This window comes from Mixophyes fleayi, chromosome 3, assembly GCF_038048845.1.
Source record: "Mixophyes fleayi isolate aMixFle1 chromosome 3, aMixFle1.hap1, whole genome shotgun sequence".
Taxonomy (NCBI): domain Eukaryota; kingdom Metazoa; phylum Chordata; class Amphibia; order Anura; family Limnodynastidae; genus Mixophyes; species Mixophyes fleayi.
The window spans coordinates 194,128,684-194,150,219 of record NC_134404.1 but is presented as its reverse complement, the minus strand read 5'-3'; the positions used below and the strand labels follow the sequence as shown (position 1 = coordinate 194,150,219).

At 40.7% G+C, this 21,536-nt stretch overlaps 1 protein-coding gene across 2 annotated transcripts in view; it reads left to right on the top strand.

Annotated features, from left to right (window-relative positions):
• The window catches only part of TRAPPC3L (trafficking protein particle complex subunit 3L), a 135,939-nt gene that overhangs the window by 64,065 nt on the left and 50,338 nt on the right, over nt 1-21,536 (top strand). For both annotated transcript variants that reach the window (XM_075200643.1, XM_075200644.1), the window contains exon 4: nt 2,685-2,784. In XM_075200643.1, the coding sequence (XP_075056744.1) occupies nt 2,685-2,784 (100 nt within the window). The remainder of the gene's footprint in view (nt 1-2,684; nt 2,785-21,536) is intronic.

Below are 21,536 nucleotides of genomic sequence, written 5' to 3'. Positions count from 1 at the left end.
ACAGGTGTATTCATTACTGACTGACACATTTTGAAAGATCCACAGGTGGCACTAATTATTTCACTTGTGACCTAGAAAACCTGCACTGTTAGGGGTACTTGAGGACTAGGGTTCGGAAACACTTTGGTAGGGGAAGGGGAGCCAGTGTAAGGTAAGGCATAGAAGGGAGGAAGAAGAGTGACGTGAAAGGAAGATAAGTATTGCAGCCATGTTAAGTATAGAATGAAGGGAAGTGAGATGGGAGAGGCGGAGGCCAGTGAGGAGAAGGTTACAGTAATCAAGACAGGAAATGATGAGTGCATGGATAATGGTTTTGGTGGCGTCCTGAGATAGGAAGAGCAGGATGCGGGCGATGTTGCAGTGTTGGAAGCATTAGGATTGGGCAAGAGATTGAATGTGGGTGGCAAAAGAGAGGAAGAAGTCGAGGCAGCGAAGTTGGGGAACAGATGAGTTGGTAGTGTTGTTGACAGTGATGGAAAGATCAAAATGGGATGAAAATCTAGGAGAGACGATAACAAGCTTGGTTTTGGCAATGTTAATTTTGAGAAAACGTAAGGACATCCAAGAGGCGATAGCAGGAAGACAATCAGATACACGAGAGGGGGGGGGGGATTGTCAGGAGAAGAGATGTAGAATTGAATGCCATCAGCATAAAGGTGATTGGAGACAAAAAAGTGATGAGAATATACTAGAAATAGTGGCCAAGGTGTATTAGTGAACAGGGAAGTTAATGGATAATGAGACACTAGACTGCAGATAAAAAAAACAACTTTTGTACAAATCAAGATTCACTGCAGAACAGGCCCTTTCACCAAGGAGCAAAGTTTTGTCATTCAAATCTATTGCGCTCCGCTTTTGATTCTCCTTTACACTGAATGCTGTTCTGCACTGGGTTTTTAAGTCCAATTTAATTGAATTTATAGTCTGGGGCAATGATTGCCAATTCATTCATGCTGTGTAGTGTGGTTGGGGTAGGACTGGCAACTTTTAGGGACAAATTACACAGGCCAAATGTGCACATTTTTAGGTTAAAGGAAAATAACTCGGTTTTGAAAGTTTTGCCAATATATATATTTATATAGATTAGAAACAACTTTAATACCAGATCAAACAGATAATAACATTACATTAGAAAACATGCTCTTATGAATTGGGAGATGATAATATATTAATAAAATGTGAGCTTTCCTTACTGCTCTTGTATCTGCTAATATGTATAAGAGCTGCCACCTATATTGTCATTTAATTATTAGCCAAATATTACGTTGCAATAATGCCTCCAATTATGGTACAAAACTGTTAATATTTGAACCCAAAAAAATTTCCCAGCATAAGCATACAATGGATATTCAGTTATGTAGGAAATTACTTATATGGTGGCATTTGGGAGCTGTTCACTCGTGAATGCCTTTTATTGCCATCCATTAGTAACCTCTACATATATAATTATTATTTATCTGCAGCTTTACTGTGTCCTGTATTAGTACTAAGCCATTGTAATTACCATACCTTTCGCATGACTTTGCAGTTTTATTGTTTAAGACTAAAATCTAAAAGAAAATCTCTCATCCATTACTGAATATTCAGTTACTGTATCCATATACTAAACACAATAACATAGTATTTATATGCAAATATAATGTAAATATGTATAATAATGTTCTGCACACATTATTATTTATACACTTTTAGAAATGCCTTGTGGTAGAAAGTGGGAGAAAGTGAGAAGGGCTGATCATCTTGCAGTAAAGACACCTGCATACACTCAAGTCTACCTTCACTGTCTTATTCGGTTAAGAAGTAACCGAACTAGACACAACTTTTCATGTTGTATTTAACTATATATAAGACATGTTTTTGTCCATGTGTGGTGTAGAATGATAGGGCCGCAGGTAGCAGCTAGGATTCTGCTGGATCACAAGAAGCTTAACATGATTATTAACAAACATAGGGTCTCATTTAGAGTTAGGAGCAAAGCAAAAAACAGGAGCAAATTTGCTCCTTGACAAACTATTTTGCGAAAGAAGGGGTGCAAATGCATTTATTCAATTTTTTTGCCCGGGAAAATGCTGGTTGCTTTTGCATGTAGCACACAAATACTGGACATCTTTATTTTTACACTGCAATTTAGAGTTGCGTTGGGGACATACCTACTCCCACACTTTAACAACCTCCCCCTTGCAGTGCAACATGATTATCTCAAGGTGCAAATTTGCTCCTTTTATGCTTTGCTCCTAGCTCTAAATGAGGCCCATAGTGAACTTATCTGAAAAAATCCCCGATATATAAGTCACACAGGCTGACATTGGATTGCTCTGGCCATTCTTTCAGGCCTAAATGTTTCTACAGGCGCAGTCTTACATCGGATTGGATAGAGTAATTGTAGGTCCCATTTATCCTCAACTGGTAACATATAACAGAGGCATTATTGAATGCTTGAATGGACAGCGTACACAGACTCAAGATCCTTTTATAAGGCTATCAAATGTTTTTAGTAGTTTGGGGAGAAATCTGGGGACAACATATTTATCTATGTCTACTTGATTTCTTAGAATGTGTGATTTCCCACAATTAGTTTATATAATATGCCGTAGTATCACCTTTTAGCAGCACCCACTATATTGTAAGCATATGCTTTTTATTATTCTTTGTTACTAAAAAGGAATTTGCTTTGCCATTCACAGGGGATACAATATTGGAGTCAGGATAATTGAAGACTTTTTGGCTAACTCTGGTATAAAGAAATGTAGAAGTTATAGTGAAACAGTGGATATAATAGCAAAGGTAATACAAATGTATTCTTTTACTAGTTATTTCTTGTTACAGAAAAATGTGCTTTTTTCATACGGCTATATTAGACATGATTGCATGTAGGGCTACGATCCATACCTACAATGCAGCTATAAAAGAAGCAAGCCAGTTAATGGCTCATACTCAGTGTGTTCATTTTACATATTCATGACTCATTCTTAAAGTACACTGTGCTCACATTAATACTGATAGTAGTAATATTAATATAAGCGAGTGGACTTTCTGGCAAATGTACACTGTGTGTCAATTTGGTGCTAATGTTAACTCTTGGTGCAGTTCCATGGAAGTTCTCATTATGTAGATAGTACACCAGGGTGGTATCTAGGGCTGTGCAAGAGGGGCGACTGCCCAGGGCGCAACACTGAAGGAGGGTGGAGTTTATGAATATTTTAGGTTCATTTTGTTAATATGGAGGGCTACAATTTTCCTTCTCGCCCCAGGCACTAAAATTTTAAGTTATGGCTCTCAAGTACTAGGCAAAATGGATTTTGATATGCTAGAATTGGAGTAGCAGTGGCCCATCTCTGCCTAGACTAAAATGTTACTCTTGTGAAATATAGATTTACATTTGGAAAACTGTTATGTCCCTTGTGTTACATGTCTTATTTTAAAGTGTTTCATGATTGAAATACATAACTGTTAGTGATGGAAAATGCACTGGATCAGCACATACAAATAACACGTTACATAGTTATTAAGTTTTAAAAAAGACATCAAATTCAACCAAACTCTTACTTGTGCCAGATTCTGTCCATTTCTTTATGATGGACTTGAAGGTGCTCTAGGGGATGATATTTTTTTGCATCCTTCCCATGATTTGATGCCTTTCAGTACATTTTTCTAGGATTTGCTTTGAATATTCTTTGCAGTGAAGCTCTTGTGGTATGTACTAACCATCTATAGACATTATTTTGAAATCAGTTGAAAAAATGAAATTGTACAAAGGGGAACTCCAATTAAATAATTTTGTGAACTCTGAAGACAACTGACTCCACGGAGGAGGGGGGGGGGGGGGGATGGGCAGTTATTTAGGTGTATCTTAAAAAAAAAAGAGGTGAATATTTATTGTTGTCTTTTTATTTGCAATCAGTTGTTTTTTAAATTTGACATTACAGAATATTTAGAGGCTGGAGTGGAACGTATGCCTGTGTGCATATGGCATCTTGCGTGACATCACTCAGGACAGGGGAGGGAAGGGGTGTTCTAACGTAGACCAAATACAGCTCATGTGGACCTGCAGAAACACATATATAAGCCTGTTAGGAGGCGCAACTGTTGCACCCGCTGCAAGCCAAATACATACTGCTCAGGATGACAATTGCATATGCTGCCGATTCGGAGGCAGATGCATTAGATATGTACAGGTCTGCATGTGTGGAAATATGCTATTTTTCAGTTTTTGGGGTTTTTTAGAGTGATTTACCATTGCGCCAGCAACGCTGCATCAGCCCTTTAGTGTTGATCAGTGGTAAGAATTTCAAAATAAATCGATTTGTATTTCTTCATGTAAGAAAATAAAACGTGATGCTGCTCGGTTCTTTCTGTAGCAGCTGTGATCCATCACAGTAGCTCAAAGACTTTTAATTACAGATATTTTACATAGATTTTCACTAAACTAATTACTCACTTGAAAATTTTGTTACGGTTATGCTAACAGCAACTCAATCAGAGTTGGTCTAGTAGCTTGAAAGTAAAGTATTTACTGACAGTCCCAGCCATTATTTAGGCATGGCAGCTACAGGCAATTATAGTGCGTAAGTCCATATACAACAATGTTATGTGTTATAAAAGATTACCTTTGTTTTAGTGAGTTTCATTCCATGAATCAAAATGGTCCCACCTTTCACTTGATAGTTGATTCACAAGCAAACCAATTATGGATTACTTGTTTATAGATGCTGTTTCATTAAAGTAATCTAGACAAATTTACTTTAATTCTCTCCACCCCAGTGATCTCCACTCTTTTAAGTTACTGTTAAAATAAGAACACAAGAAAGTCAACTGCCCTTAATACAAGAGTCAGGCGTATTAATGTGCCATTAGAAAACCTGCAGGCTTTTGCTTCCACCAAAGCTGAGAAACAGCCATACATCTTTGTCTTTCTCATTTACTTTATATGTCAAATTCATACTTGCCCACTCACCCGGTATGTACGGAAGACTCCCGAATTCCAGGTAGGTCTCCCAGACTCCCAGGAGAACAGGCCATTCTCCTGCATTCTGCCCACTTCCTAGTGAAGTGGGCAGGATTGGACCCTCCATGATGTGATTTGCGATTCATTTTGGCCCCAAACCCTGTAACAAAATTACACTTTTAAGTCATTGTGTCACAAAGTCAGGGTGAAAATGATGCCATTCACCAGTTGGTAGGTATGGTCAAATTAAACATTATTCCTAGCCTATGTCAGAAATGAATAGAGGCTACATGACCAGTTTACTAGTTGCACATTGAAAACGTTACAGGTTGAAGATTTCAAAAAAACATAACAATTTTTCCTAGTAAAACCTGAAAAGGTTCATGCATATATGCGATGGGTTAAACTGCATACATGTGGTCGCTCTGCGTCATGACAAATATCTGAACCACATGCAAAGGACTTGTCCAGTGATCTTACACACATGCTGGTGTGACCATTTTCGGTTTCATTTTACAAACTTACCAGTAAACCAGGCTTGGCCAACATGTGGCTCTCCAGGTGCTGTGAAACTGCAAGTCCTAGCATGCTTTGCCAGCTATCAGCTGTCTTTCTGCTGACAACGCATGTTTGGGGCTTGTAGTTTCATCGCAGCTGGAGAGCTACAGGTTGGCTGAGCCTGGTGTAAACCATTTGATTAATTCCGATCAACTTTCTATAAGTAACCATACATTCCGGCCTACGTAAATATAGATTTCAAGTTAAAAAGACCAAATTGGCAAACAATATATATCAATTTATGGTAAAATAAATATTTACCCCTTGTTTATAAAAAACATAAGCTATAGTAAGATCAGATGACAGTAGCCCCTATGAATTTAGATTTATTTTACTGCTACAATAATGATTAAAAAACATGACCAGTATACTACAGCTAGAGTGTGAAATTCATTCTTTAGCCCCGTCCATCCCAGAAAGAAATCCATGGGAATAGCCTAAGCCTAAGTGGCTCATGGCTATTTCAGTAGGGTATAACAAAAAAACCTGCAAGCAAACCCTACAGCAACAGTTAATCTTTAGTTGGGGTTAAGCACTTTCATTGCAGGCAGGTGTTTGCTAATTACCTTTGAACATGATTTTGAATATGATTGGTTAACTGAACACAGCTACAGCCCCATTATGAAAGGGTGTGCAAACTTGTGAACAAGGGTATTGTTATTTTTATTTATTTTCACTTATTTTTCCTAAACAATTATATTTTTTTTCACTTGAAGCTTTAGTTTCCAGATCACATTAAACTGATAAGTGATTTTATTTATATTATATATACACACACATATATTCACTAATATTAACATATTTGTGCAACAGTGCACCTAGTTTAAAGATAAACAGGTGGAGGACATATGTGTGACAAAATAATGGTATAGAGTCTGATTTAACATGGTTTGGAAGTATCACTTCCCAAAGCTGCTGGGCCTGTCTGCAGTAAGAGCAATCGAATAGAAGCAGATGATGAGAACTCCCTTTTAAAGGGAAGGTGGGAGTGTCACCTGCCCATCAAGATAGGGCGGTGGGAGGCGTGTCAGGTATAAAAACCTGTTTGTTTCACTGTTCAGTGTGACCGATAAGTCCTGTAAAATATATCTGTATTAACAGTGAGTTCTGATCTCATAGTTTATAATCAGTGAATCTGATGACTTTTCTTTAGTGTATATTAGGTAGACTTGTGTATTATAAGACATAATGCACCTTTTGCTGTAAATTATTAAAGATATTACGTCATTACAGGTTTTTGTGAACTCTATAGAATCACTCTGCCAACCGACTCGTGCTTGTAGAGGGTGGATTTTCCCATTTATGTTGTTGTGCTTTAAAGGGCATGTTCACATTCTGAGATCCCCACCTAGAAATTAGGTTTACATCTTTACAATAATATCACAGCCATTCCTTTCTATAAAATGTTTGAAATGAGATTGACGACTGGTGACTGGGAAACATTCAAACTGTTATTAAAGTAAGTGTAAAGTCGAGGAGACATCTGATTGGACAAGTGGTGTGGTCATCCAATCAAGGGTTAGATGTGCAGCCTCCATAAATGTTTTTTTCAAGTGTCAATGTTTTCATGACATTCCAGCAATCAAGTCTGGGGTTCTACATCATTCTTTAGATGTGGCTATGTAGTGATAATATAATAACAGTGGGGTTCCAAGTGAGGGGCTCCCACTTAGTTGTTGGAAGTGGAAATGAGCAGCAGGCAATTGCTAGGCAGAGGGATGCCAAAACTGGACATTTATTTTACATAACCCTTAAAATGTCACCACTTTATCTTGTGCCATATGCAACATTTCCATTCCTGTAAAATCCATTTGTGAGGCTAAACATAATCCAATCCCTACAATAGTATATAATTAAACTATACCTGTTAGGAGCTGCGGCAGTGACATTGTTTACATTTGGGACATGTCCCAGCTGTCACCACGAAGACCGGGACTTACTTCCTCTTTGTCCTTGCTGTCACCAAGGCAAAGTCCGGGATGCTCTGTCAGTTAGCGCGGCGTTCAGGCATGAAGCGGCAACCGGGCACGTGCGCAAATATTCACAATCAATTAACAGCCTTCTGAGGCTGATTATCCCAAGTGTGCCTCCTTCCTTTGGATTGGTTCCCCTATGTATACAAGTGGGCATGTTTTTGAACCCCACTTGAACTCTGATTGCCCTGACCTTTGGCTTGTTATTTAGATATCCCTGCTTGCTGCCAGTCCTGATCCTTTTGGTTATTCTACAAGCTATGGTCTGCTTCTGACTATCCGCTCCTGTCTTGGCTACCGCCTCCTATCTACCTGCTGTGGTATTGAGTTAAGAGTGGAGGCATCCGAGTACTTGTGACCCTGATAAGCTCTATGAGAAAGGCAGCTGCTAAGGCGAAAACCTCTGTTTCCTGTTCTGAAAGCTTATGTCAGTCATAACAATACCATTTTTGATCATTGCCTCTTTAACAGATAAATTCAAACAAAAATATTTTAACGGATAAGAAAATGCAAAAAGAGAAGCCTCAGTGCCTTCATTTAATCCTCCCATTACTACATCTACTTTTCTCCTAAGGAATGTATATATAATTTTATTAGAGTCATTTAATTTGAGTCGTTTTAACTTTCAGGATTAATTATTTAATAGTCTTTCATTCTGTCATTCAGACCAGTTACACCTAGCCTGCCAAACTAATCTTCAAGCACAGCATCATGACCTGTTTTTACGTTTTTTAAATTTTGATCTGGGAGGATTTACTTTGATATCCTGCAACTGACATTTTGCATTGGAAATAATGTAATTGTCCTAATACAAGACATGTTTTAAAGACATTAAAAGTCCTGAATATGACAAACCAGTAAATGCTTCTGTTTCATGCTGGGCTAGGTTTTGTTGAGAGATACTGCAGCCTGGAGACACTTTTGATAGACTAAAGAGAAAAAACAATGCATTTTATGTGCAGTCATTTTTATATAAATTAATAACATTTCTTTTAAATAACATTGTAAATTACAGTGAAATGTACTGTATGTTGCGATATGATAGATGCGTAAAGTGAGATTTCTCAGAACTAATCATTTGTATACTGTTTTTCACATACTATATGTCACGGGCACTAGGAGTTTTACCCAGAATTCACCAGGTGTAGCTACACTTACCAGAAGTGCGGACCTCTGGGTAGTGTGGTGAATCAGTAGAACCATACAGTAGAATAAAGGAAAGGAATGTCAATAGTATAAATGCTGAGTCTTGGCACCATGGAACTGTGATGGTACAGCAGTTTAGTAAACAGGATAAAATGAGGAAAGAGTCCAAGTGCCTTAGCACGCAGGTAGCATATAGCAGGCCAGTACTTGATAACTGGATAACGTTAGGCAAAGACCAATCAACAATATAGTAGAAGAGTCAGCGACTTGCAGCTACAATACAGAGGCACTTGTAGACTTTAGTCCAGCTAATAGGTACCATACAGAGTAGTAGCTATATCACAAGGAAACATGAATGGTCTAAAGCTGGGAAGTTTCACCACAGATATGTAGAGAAGACTTGTCCAGCGCAGGTGTGTAACAGAAAAGCGTGAGTGGTCTGCAATAGGCAAGTTGTACCACTGATGTGAAGGGAAGACTTGTCCCGGCGCAGGCATGGAACGGAGTAACGTGAGTGGTCTGCAATAGGCAAGTTTTACCACTGATGTGTAGAGAAGACTTGTCCAGGTGCAGGCGTGGAACGGAGTAACATGAGTGGTCTGCAATAGGCAAGTTGTACCACTGATGTGAAGGGAAGACTTGTCCAGATGCAGGCGTGGAACGGAGTAACGTGAGTGGTCTGCAATAGGCAAGTTGTACCACTGATGTGAAGGGAAGACTTGTCCAGATGCAGGCGTGGAACGGAGTAACGTGAGTGGTCTGCAATAGGCAAGTTGTACCACTGATGTGAAGGGAAGACTTGTCCAGATGCAGGCGTGGAACGGAGTAATGTGAGTGGTCTGCAATAGGCAAGTTGTACTACTGATGTGAAGGGAAGTCTTGTCCAGGTGCAGGCATGTAACGGAGCAACGTGAGTGGTCTGCAATAGGCAAGTTGTACCACTGATGTGAAGGAAAGACTTGTCCAGGTGCAGGCATGTAACGGAGCAACGTGAGTGGTCTGCAGCAGGTAAGTTCTACTACCGATGTGGAGAGAAGACTTGTCCAGAAGCAGGCAGGTAACGGAGGTAGCGAGAGTAGTCTGCAGCGGGTAAGTTCTACTACCGATGTGGAGAGGAGATTTGTCCAGAAGCAGGCAGGTAACAGAGGTAGCGAGAGTAGTCTGCAGCGGGTAAGTTCTACTACCGATGAGGAGAGGAGACTTGTCCAGAGCAAACGGATAACACGAGCAGAAACAGGAAACATCTCAAAGTCTCAAGGAATGAGAACCAAGAACAGGCAAAGGTAATAGGGCAACAGGTGCCTTAAGTACCGAGAGGTGATTAATTAACCAATAAGACTAGAGGCGAGGTATTAACAGTTCAAGGTTTCTGCACATGCGCAATCTTAGTCAAGATGGCGGACGGCCGCGGCTCAGGAGAGGCGCCGGCAGGAGCGAGAGAGACCCATGTCGCAACCTAGAGGCACTAACAGTCCGGTGAGTGACAGTACCCCCCCTTTTAAAGGTGGGCACAGAACACTTAGAACCAGGTTTGCCCGAATATTTGGAATAAAACTTTTTCAGAAGAGCTGGAGCATTAAGATCATCTGCAAGGATCCAAGAGCGCTCCTCTGGACCAAAACCTTTCCAATGCACTAGGAAGCGAAGGACTCCCCTAGAGATTTTAGCATCAAGTATATGAGTAATCTCAAACTCCTCCTCTTGTTGAGCTTGAACTGGGCGAGATACTGAAGAAGGAACAGAAAATCGGTTGATGATGAGAGGTTTGAGTAATGAAACGTGGAAGGAATTGGAGATACGAAGGTTCTTCGGTAAAGAAAGTTTAAAACAAACAGGATTTATCACTTGAACGATTTTATAAGGACCAATAAAACGTGGAGCAAACTTCATGGAAGGAACCTTCAGGTGAATATTCTTGGTAGAAAGCCACACACGATCTCCAATTTTAAGTGCTGGAATTGCTCGCCTCTATTTATCAGCAAAAAAATTATATCTTGAAGATGCCTTTTTTGAAGAGAATTTAACCTGAGCCCAAATGGATTTAAACTTTTGACATAAACCCTCCACAGCAGGAACTTGGGTGGGAGGGAGGGCAGGAAATTCTGGGAGAGACAGATGGTGACCGTATACAACGAAAAATGGTGTTTTAGAAGATGACTCATGATACATATTATTATGGGCGAATTCGGCCCATGGAAGCAAATCTACCCAATTGTCCTGGTTGGCTGAAGAAAAAATTCTTATGAAAGTCTCTAGATCTTGATTGACTCTCTCGGTCTGTCCATTTGATTGAGGATGGTATGACGATGATAGTGACAGTTGGATACCCAAGGTTTTGCAAAGGGCTCGCCAAAATCTGGAGACAAACTGCACTCCTCTGTCCGAAACGATTTCAGATGGACATCCATGAATTCGAAATATTTCCTTGATGAAATGATCAGCCAATGTAGAAGAAGAAGGTAATCCTATCAAAGGGACAAAATGAGCCATCTTAGAGAATCTATCTACCACTACCCAAATGGTATTGCATTTCTTGCTGAGAGGAAGATCAGTCACAAAATCCATACTTATATGGGTCCATGGTTTAGAAGGAATGGGTAGTGGTTGAAGTAGACCCGCCGGTGTTCTACGGGAAACTTTAAATTGGGAACAAACATCACAAGCAGCCGCAAACTCCTTGACATCTTTCCTAATAGAGGGCCACCAGTAACTTCGAGAGAGAATCTCTAATGTTTTTCATTCTCCAGAATGCCCAGCAAAACGAGAGGAATGATACCATGACAAAATCTTTTTACAAAGAAGTGGTGGAACAAAGGTTTTCCCAAATGGTAGAACATTGGTGGAAGAAGCAGCTAAACTGACACATTTAGGATCCAGTATGGAACGATCAAAACAATCTTCAATATCAGAGGAAGAGGCCACCGCCCGAGACAATACATCCGCTTTTTTATTCTTAGAAGCCGGTTTGAAGGTTATAATTAAGTCAAACCGAGAGAAAAAAAGTGACCATCTGGCTTGTCGGGGGTTCATACATTGAGCTGACTGTAGATAGAGAAGATTTTTATGGTTAGTAAAAATAGTCACGGGGTGATGAGCACCCTCTAGTAGGTATCTCCACTCGTCCAAAGCCACCTTTATGGCTAATAGCTCCTTATCTCCGATAGTATAATTCTTCTCAGCAGGTAATAAACTTCGTGAGTAGAAGGCACAAGGATGGAATTTCTTTTGTTCAGATTTCTGAGATAGAATGGCTCCTAGTCCAACATTAGAGGCATCTACCTCAAGGAAAAAAGGAAGGGTAACATCAGGTTGTCGAAGAATAGGAGCAGTTGAAAACGCCCTCTTGAGGAACTGAAATGCTTGAAGAGCCTCAGGGGACCATTGCTTGGTATTAGCACCCTTACGGGTAAGCGCCACAATAGAAGAGACAATGGAGGAGAAACCTTAAATAAAACGTTGATAATAGTTAGCAAATCCTAAAAATCGTTGAATAGCTCTGAGAGTAGTTGGCTGGGGGCAATATAACACTGCATTCACTTTCTCCGGATCCATCTCCAGACCTACTCCAGACACAATATATCCCAGGAAGGGAATCTGAGATAATTCAAAGGAACATTTCTCCAGTTTACAGAATAACAAATTTTCCCAGAGTCTAGAAAGGACCTCTGCCACATGTAATCGATGGGATGAAAGATCTTGAGAAAATATCAATATGTCGTCTAGATAGACAACGACACAAACATACAACAAGTTCCGGAAAATCTCATTCACAAACCCCTGGAAGACAGCTGGGGCGTTACATAACCCAAAGGGCATGACAAGATATTCATAATGTCCATCCCTGGCGTTAAAAGCTGTCTTCCATTCATCTCCGGCCTTGATCCGAATTAAATTATAAGCACCACGAAGATCCAGTTTAGTGAATATCCGAGCTCCCTTAATGCGATCAAAAAGTTCAGTAATTAACAGAATGGGGTAACGATTTTTGATGGTTATGGCATTAAGACCTTGATAATCTATACACGGTCTCAAAGACCCGTCCTTCTTCTTAACAAAAAAGAAACCCGCTCCAGCGGGAGAAATGGACGGTCAAATAAACCCACGATGGAGATTTTGTTTGACATAGTCAGACATCGCCTGGGTCTCTGGTAACGCAAGGGGGTAAACACGACCCCTAGGAGGATTTTTGCCAGGTTGTAAATCTATTGGACAATCCCAAGCCCGATGGGGCGGAAGACGTTCTGACTGGGCTTTATCAAATACATCAGCAAAGGAGTTGTACTGTGGAGGAAGACCAGGTGGACAAGGTGTTATAGATGATTTATTTATTTTCACTGGAACCACTTGAGTCAAACATCTGTGATGGCAATCCAAACCCCAGGAAATAACTTGCGGAACATTCCAGTCAATCTGTGGAGAATGGAGTTGAAGCCACGGAAAGCCAAGTACAATAGGACTAGTAGTAACCGGAAGAACTAAAAACGAAATTTGCTCTTTATGTAAAGCCCCGATTTGAAGGTTTACAGGAATGGTATGTTGAGTAATAGTTCCATTGATAATTCGTGAACCATCTATGGCCGTAACAGCAATAGCTGTTTTTAAAGGAGTCACAGGTAAAGACCACTGACACACTAAGGAACTTGAAATAAAACTCCCAGCAGCTCCAGAGTCCAGAAGTGCTTGCGATGTAAAAGACTTAGTAGAAGTGGAAACAGTAACAGCAAACGAGCAAACTTTAGAATTCAAAAGGTGTGGAGAGGATTCCAGGGACCCCAACCTTACCTCTCCAGAACAGGTTAGGGCCTCGCGTTTCCCGACTTTCTAGGGCATTAGTTCAGCAAGTGATTAGGATCATCACAATAAATACAGAGCTTATTCTTCAATCATCGTTCACTCTCTTCTGAAGTCAATCTAGAACGTCCTACCTCCATGGGTTCCACTGAAGGTGAGGGATGACGAAATCGAGAAGGCAGGCGACCCGATACTTTAGGTGAAGACTCCTTTTCGGAATTTCTTTCTCGGAATCTCATGTCCACTCTGTTGCACAAAGATAACAAAGCATCCAAAGAAGATGGTAACTCTTGGGAAGCCAGCACATATTTAATCTTGTCAGCAAGACCTTGCCAGGAGGCAGCTATCAATGCCTCACTATTCCATTGGAGTTCAGAGGCAAGTGTGCGAAATTGAATTACATACTGTGCTACTGAACGGGATCCTTGGCGTAATCGAAGAATACTAGAGGCAGCAGAAATAACACGACCAGGTTCATCAAAAATTCTTCGGAAAGTTGAAATGAACATGGCACTATCCTCCAGCAGGGGTCATTTCTTTCCCACAAAGGAGAGGCCCATGCCAGAGCCTGTCCAGAAAACAGAGAGATTAAATAGGCCACTTTAGAGCGATGAGTAGGGAAATTTTGAGGTTGGAGCTCAAAATGAATAGAGCACCGATTGAGAAAGCCCCTACAAGCTTTTCGATCTCCATCAAATTTTGAGGGAGTAGGCAGGTGTAGAGTAGAAGCGTCATACAAAACAAAAAGTATGGTCGCACTCAAAATTAGGACCAATCATCTATAGTGGGTACTAAATGCAACCTCACGCAATAGACGGGGTGCACTCTAATATTTACTAGGTCATAGTAAAAAAAAGGAGAAAAAGAGTAAATAGAGGCACTCCGGTCCCTAAGGGATTATTATCAATTAAAACTAAATTTTATTAAATTCTTATTAAAACATCAAGTAAAGCAGCGAAATATTGTTAAAAGTGTAAGTTGTATATGTGGTGTATTTAAAACACAAACACCCGACAGTGGCAGATATTGGATATCACAAGGGCCAATTCAAATGCATTAAATATATCTAGAACCATGTCATACTTCAATTAAAGCTTCCGCAATCAATTCCTAACATAGTATCCAACCTCATATGGGTCTATCTATGGCCTATTGAGAAATTATCTGTAGCCTATAGGTCAATTTCTATACAGCCCAGCTATGAAAAAAGGGGGAAATAAAATGTTGCCCCTAAAATCCAATAGTTATCTGTGTGTGACCATATAATTCAAAAAAGTGGGAATATAAAGAATTAGGAAGAAAATTTCTGCCACCATATTATATCAAATATCCTGGGTAGCACTTATGAGCATTATCTATAGATGTTTGTGTAAAACATTTATTATTTTAGCTCTTTCCTTATTAGGTTTCTCCTTTGATCTAAAATGTGGTGTGCCAAGCTAAACAGCGAGAAACACACGTGGTTTGCAAACACTCAGGGGGTAGATAAATCGTGCATATGCACATATATATTATAAGAAAATACTACAGGGTAATCAGACACCTGTTATTTGTATCCCCACTCTAACACCTAACCGAGTGGTGCAATAGCGTGGACCCCACTTTCGTCACACTAACATAGCTATAATATAGATCACTACATCCTAATTAAACGCATATTATGAGGATAAATGAAATACCTCTAACGCTTGTTATAGGATGTACGGGACTGTTAACCAGGGCATACAGCGCCGGGACCAGACACCACTGTCGGGTGCTCGTGACGTCACAAATGACGTCACTAAGCCTCGACGTACGTTTCGCGCTTTGCTTTTTCACAGAGGTAACCCGAGAAACAGTCTCGGGAAGCTGATATATAAGAACCGTCCAATCCCCTGACGAGAAAATGATTGACGGGTAGAATAACAAATCATATCATAGATCATGCTGGCATCCAGTACAGAGTGTCAAAGTTTGCAGTACTAATCGCGGAGATATGTTCAGAACAGTGAGATCCACATTGTCAGAGTATGTAATTCGCACTTATTGTTATAGTAAATAAGAGATAAAAGATATGTCATACAGTCACTATCCAAACTCAAGTACTCCATACAAATTACATTCCTTTGGCCCATTGTTAGAAAGGTAATCATTCAAACTAAATTACATCAAAGGATACATTATTATTCCAATTTTTTAATTTTTTAATTTTTAATTTTTTTGAAATAGTCGCCATATACAGTATTGGTGAAAAATGTACCGTATAAAGATTATTTAATGATAACCAGAGTTGTCATATTTTCATAATAAATATCCAGACTCTAATACTCCATGAGAAATGCAAAATATTGGCCTATTATTAGAAGGGTAATAGTAGAGTAGAAGCAACAGACACCTGGGATGGCACTGGAAGAGAAGACTCTGGGGGGATTATTAGTAGAAGATTCATTTTGCACAGGATCTCCCTGAGAGACTAGAGACTGCAAACATTGAAATAATTGTTGCTGACGAGCATCTTGTTCAACCCGAGTAACCAGGTACTGCAGCATATCCCTAGCTGTTGGTTCCGATCCTGGGTCTGTCATGGCCTGTTCTTACTGTCACGGGCACTAGGAGTTTTACCCAGAATTCACCAGGTGTAGCTACACTTACCAGAATTGCGGACCTCTGGGTAGTGTGGTGAATCAGTGGAACCATACAGTAGAATAAAGGAAAGGAATGTCAATAGTATAAATGCTGAGTCTTGGCACCGTGGAACTGTGATGGTACAGCAGTTTAGTAAACAGGATAAAATGAGGAAAGAGTCCAAGTGCCTTAGCACGCAGGTAGCATATAGCAGGCCAGTACTTGATAACTGGATAACGTTAGGCAAAGACCAATCAACAATATAGTAGAAGAGTCAGCGACTTGCAGCTACAATACAGAGGCACTTGTAGACTTTAGTCCAGCTAATAGGTACCATACAGAGTAGTAGCTATATCACAAGGAAACATGAATGGTCTACAGCTGGGAAGTTTCACCACAGATATGTAGAGAAGACTTGTCCAGCGCAGGTGTGTAACAGAAAAGCGTGAGTGGTCTGCAATAGGCAAGTTGTACCACTGATGGGAAGGGAAGACTTGTTCAGGTGCAGACGTGGAACGGAGTAACGTGAGTGGTCTGCAATAGGCAAGTTGTACCACTGATGTGAAGGGAAGACTTGTCCAGGTGCAGGCATGTAACGGAGCAACGTGAGTGGTCTGCAATAGGCAAGTTGTACCACTGATGTGAAGGGAAGACTTGTCCAAATGCAGGCATGTAACGGAGCAACGTGAGTGGTCTGCAATAGGCAAGTTATACCACTGATGTATAGAGGAGACTTGTACAGGAGCAGGCAGGTAACGGAGGTAGCGAGAGTAGTCTGCAGCGGGTAAGTTCTACTACTAATGTGGAGTGGAGACTTGTCCAGAAGCAGGCAGGTAACGGAGGTAGCGAGAGTAGTCTGCAGCGGGTAAGTTCTACTACCGATGTGGAGAGAAGACTTGTCCAGAAGCAGGCAGGTAACGGAGGTAGCGAGAGTAGTCTGCAGCGGGTAAGTGCTACTACCGATGTGGAGAGGAGATTTGTCCAGAAGCAGGCAGGTAACGGAGGTAGCGAGAGTAGTCTGCAGCGGGTAAGTTCTACTACCGATGAGGAGAGGAGACTTGTCCAGAGCAAACGGATAACACGAGCAGAAACAGGAAACACCTCAAAGTCTCAAGGAATGAGAACCAAGAACAGGCAAAGGTAATAGGGCAACAGGTGCCTTAAGTACTGAGAGGTGATTAATTAACCAATGAGACTAGAGGCGAGGTATTAACAGTTCAGGGTTTCTGCACATGCGCAATCTTAGTCAAGATGGCGGATGGCCGCGGCTCAGGAGAGGCATCAGCAGGAGCGAGAGAGACCCATGTCCCAACCTAGAGGCACTTACAGTCCGGTGAGTGACACTATAGTTAATATATTGTATTTCAAGATATCCTTTCAGGCTTGGTTTTAGAAATGTTTGCTAGAGGCGGATATCAACTTTTTGCTCAGCTGATCATTTTGCTATTCATGTATATGCCCAGGTCTGGCGGAATGCGGCAAGTGGGGTAAGCAAGGCACCAAGACTGAGGGACGCTTCCTACCACCTGCCATTACTGGTTGTCCGCCGGCACAAACAAAAATGAATTAGAAAAAAACCTGCCAGCTCCCTCTTCCTCCTCCCCTCTGCTGCCTTTTCACTGACAGTGTCGGGCGTGATGTCATCACGTCCAGACACCGTCAGTGAGGATCGACGCAGAGAGGAGCCGCACACCGAGACAGCAAGAAAAGAAAACAATAGAAGAAGAGAAGGAAAAGAGGTCATAGAAAGGTAAGTAAATAATGGAGGGGACAGCAATGCTGAAAAAGGAGAGGGGGCAGCGTGTGGTGGAGGAGAGGGGGGCAGCGTGTGATGGAGGGGGCACAACCAAACTAATTTGCAAAAATTTTTAAATCTTATTACAAATAATACATATTCTTCATTTATATTATTCATATAGCAATTTATGTTTGTTGTTTAATGTATTTATTTGTATCATTCTCTTTATTAAAGTGTATTATAGGATTTGTATTAAAAGAAAAAACATTATTGCATGAACAAATAATTATAAAAGAGGAGGGTGCACATTTTTTTTTTGCAGGGTGGTGCCCAACATACTCGCCCCGGCCCTGTGTATGCCTATATATGTTTTCCTATATATGTTTGACTGTTGACAGGTAGTAAACATGACAGTCACACTGTAGACATTGGAACGACAATGTCAGCACCAGCCATGGGACCTGCTGGCAGAAAGCAGTTAATACATAACAAAAAAAAAAAAAAAACAGTGCCCCCCCCCCCCTCCCCACAAAACACATTAACATTAGTGCTACCAGCGCTGAGAACACGGGAAAGCCCCCTCTTTACGTTAAGACATTTTTTTATTTTGCCAAGTCAGAAGCAAGGATTCTCTGGATTATTTTTTGTTTCAAAGCTGCAGGACCAAGGATGTGTTGTGTTTGTTGCTTTTATTTTTTTCTGGGACATGGATTTTTTTCCGGTATCAAGCTACCCGATCCTATGATATAATTTTATGGACAAGTATGTACTACAGATGAAGAACCTGAATGTTGTTGGATATTACAGGAGTGTTTTTTTATTTATTTCAAATAAAGTTATTTTACAAACAAGGTGTGTGTTTTATTTATTAGACATTATTTACATTTTATTTGCCTTGGTGTACTACAAGTCCTAGCGGTCCCTGGGAGCCAGGGCATGCTGAAACTTGTGGTTCCCCAAATGCCTGCATGCCCTGCCAGCCATGTATATACTCGTGCAACTACAAACACCAGCATGCTCAATCTGTTAATGACAGCCTGGGCTTGCTGGGACCTTTCGTGCACCAAGGACAAAATGGTGTTTTTAACAATAAATGTTTTTTTATTACCCCACACCCACCGCTCAGGGTTGTGGGAAGAGCCCTTATGCTTTCAATATGTGGCTGGGTACCCTAAGGAAGGGTTTTTGGTTTTTTTTCTGACTCCCATCTCCCTAGGGAATCCAGCCCCATGATGAACGGCCTGGGGCTGGTTTGTCATTATGACAAGGGGACCCCACGCTGCAGGTTTCCCTGCCTTAGTGCCACCAGCACTGGCTGGCAAAGCCTAGTGCGGTTACTAGTAAAGATGGGGGGACCCTAGGCTTTTTCCCCCCTGTTTTTACTAGTACCAGCATAGGCTTTCAGCATTAGGGTTAAGCTGTTTTGGGGGGGAATATTGTTTTATTTTTACAGTATTATTTACAGTTTTGTGCCGACAGCTGTATTGATGGTCAGATGGATACAGTGGCTGGTGCCGACATTGCCGTTTGAATGTTGACATTGTGACCGTCGACTTTACTATCTAGTCAGAATGTAGCCATTTTAACCACGTCTTAACACTGAACCTGTCGACATTTCTGACTGTTGACAGGTTCAGCATCGAGAGATTGACTAAATCCTGTTGAAACAACTTACAGACACAGGGGCACATACATATACAAATCAATAAGTGCAAGCAACTTGTTTAAAGAAGCTACGTAACTAACATGCTTGTGCAAAATGTACACTGCTTAAGTTTAAGAACTTTCTTCCAAACAATGATGTTAGATTAATTGTTTTCATCCATGAGATACCTGTGGCTTGCAACAATGTTGGACTGTGGTGTGAAGGTGTGATACCCAGAAACTGTTGGGCACTAGGACCCAGTGAAACAGAACAGTCTCACAGCAGGATACAGGAGAGACTTGAAGACCCAGAAAAGTCCAGTCTGTGAGGGCTGCTGGAAGGTTCTGTGTTTTGTGTGACAGGAAAAATGATGAGACAGTGAAGACAGTGATTCAAGGAAGCAGAGAAACAGAGAGAGGGCTGAGGAGCCTTGTGAAAAGAGAAGATAGAGGGAAAAACAGACAGAAAGAACATAGCTAATGAACTGGAGGGACACAGCAGCAGTGAATAGCAGAGCAACAGAGGAACAGCCGTGATGAGACACAGTGAAAGAGAGATCCGAGACAGACATTAAGTGTGAGAAAGCTAGCATTATAGAGAGAAATTGATAAAGAGATAGAAAGAGAAGAGGATGAGACAGTGAGATATATTTACCTGTTTGCAAGTGACAATTACTGTGACCGGAAAACAACAAAATAGTTTCACATATTTATCAAAATATCAGTATTATTTATTCCTCCTAATTTATAAGAAGAAATGCACTGAACAATTGGCAAGAAAGCTACGTTTAATCACCAGATGAGTGTGATGTGTGTCCAGTGACAGAGATTCTTACCTCAGTCACACAGAATCTCCATTATAACTGTAATCAACTGTCACCTCAGAGACATCCTTCATCTTGTGGTTGGCATCCATATTGCCTAGATATGTTCATTACCACGAAGACTACTAATTGTTGATATAGAAAGGAAAAGATTAAGTGTTTTTTTTGCATGCTGTATGTAGCTGTAAAAATGTGTTTAAATCCGCTGTGCAGTTTCCATCACTGTTGCCAAATACACTCAAAGTGAATATTGATTTAGATTAAGAGTAAAATATTTGTGAGTAGCATTGGTTATGACTACAAAATTGTAATTATATGGTATTTGTTGCTAGTCGTTATTTGCAATAGGAGTGTTTAAAAGGGTCTACTGATGGGAAGCAGAGTTCTGCTGCATCATGCTATGTGGCCTGTCCAGTTTCAGTGTGGTCAGCCCACCAAGGGTATGAATGGTGCTTAACTGGTCTGTCCTTCATTCACCTGTGATGTTTGGGCAGCACGGTGGTTAAGTTCTTAGCACTTCTGCCTTACAGCGCTGGGGTGTTAGTATGTTCTCCCTGTGTTTGCGCGGGTTTCCTCCGGGTGCTCCGGTTTCCTCCCACACTCCAAAAACATACTGGTAGGTTAATTGGCTGCTAACAAAATTGACCCTAGTGTGTGTGTGTTAGGGAATTTAGATTGTAAGCCCAATGGGGCAGGGACTGATGTGAGCGAGTTCTCTGTACAGTGCTGCGGAATTAGTGGCGCTATATAAATAAATGGTAATAATAGTAATAATGTTTGAGAAGGGAAGCGAAGTGACATTAGATGTAACATTAAACTCATTGAGAAGACAAAAATTAGCATAGTGCTTTGATGAGCAACAGAGCAGTAATTCTCATTAAGTTGGGTGACGGAGCATGGTGCGGACAGATGGTCTACATAGAAGACATATACCAATTAATCAGATGGGAAGATGCGAATGTTGAGTATTTGAACCCTAATGGTCTCCATGTTATAACTTCTCTGAAGTTTGGATATGATTTTAGAAAGAGGTGGGGAATTGGAGTTTTCCAATACTGAGCTATTGCAGCTCTAGAGCTGTTCAGCAGCAGCATTTTTCTTTATTTTTATTTATAAATTCTTAAGTACAAACCCTACTGTGTGTAGAGCAAAATTTTTATAACTCTGTTGCTTCCATCTGAATGTGGTCTCATCTTCTTTGCTGACCTGATATGGATATAATGAAGGGGCCTGGAAAGGGACAGACTCATACCTCCTGGCTCAGATGCCATATATCGGTAACACGGTTAAGATGTCATCTCATTGCCCTTACA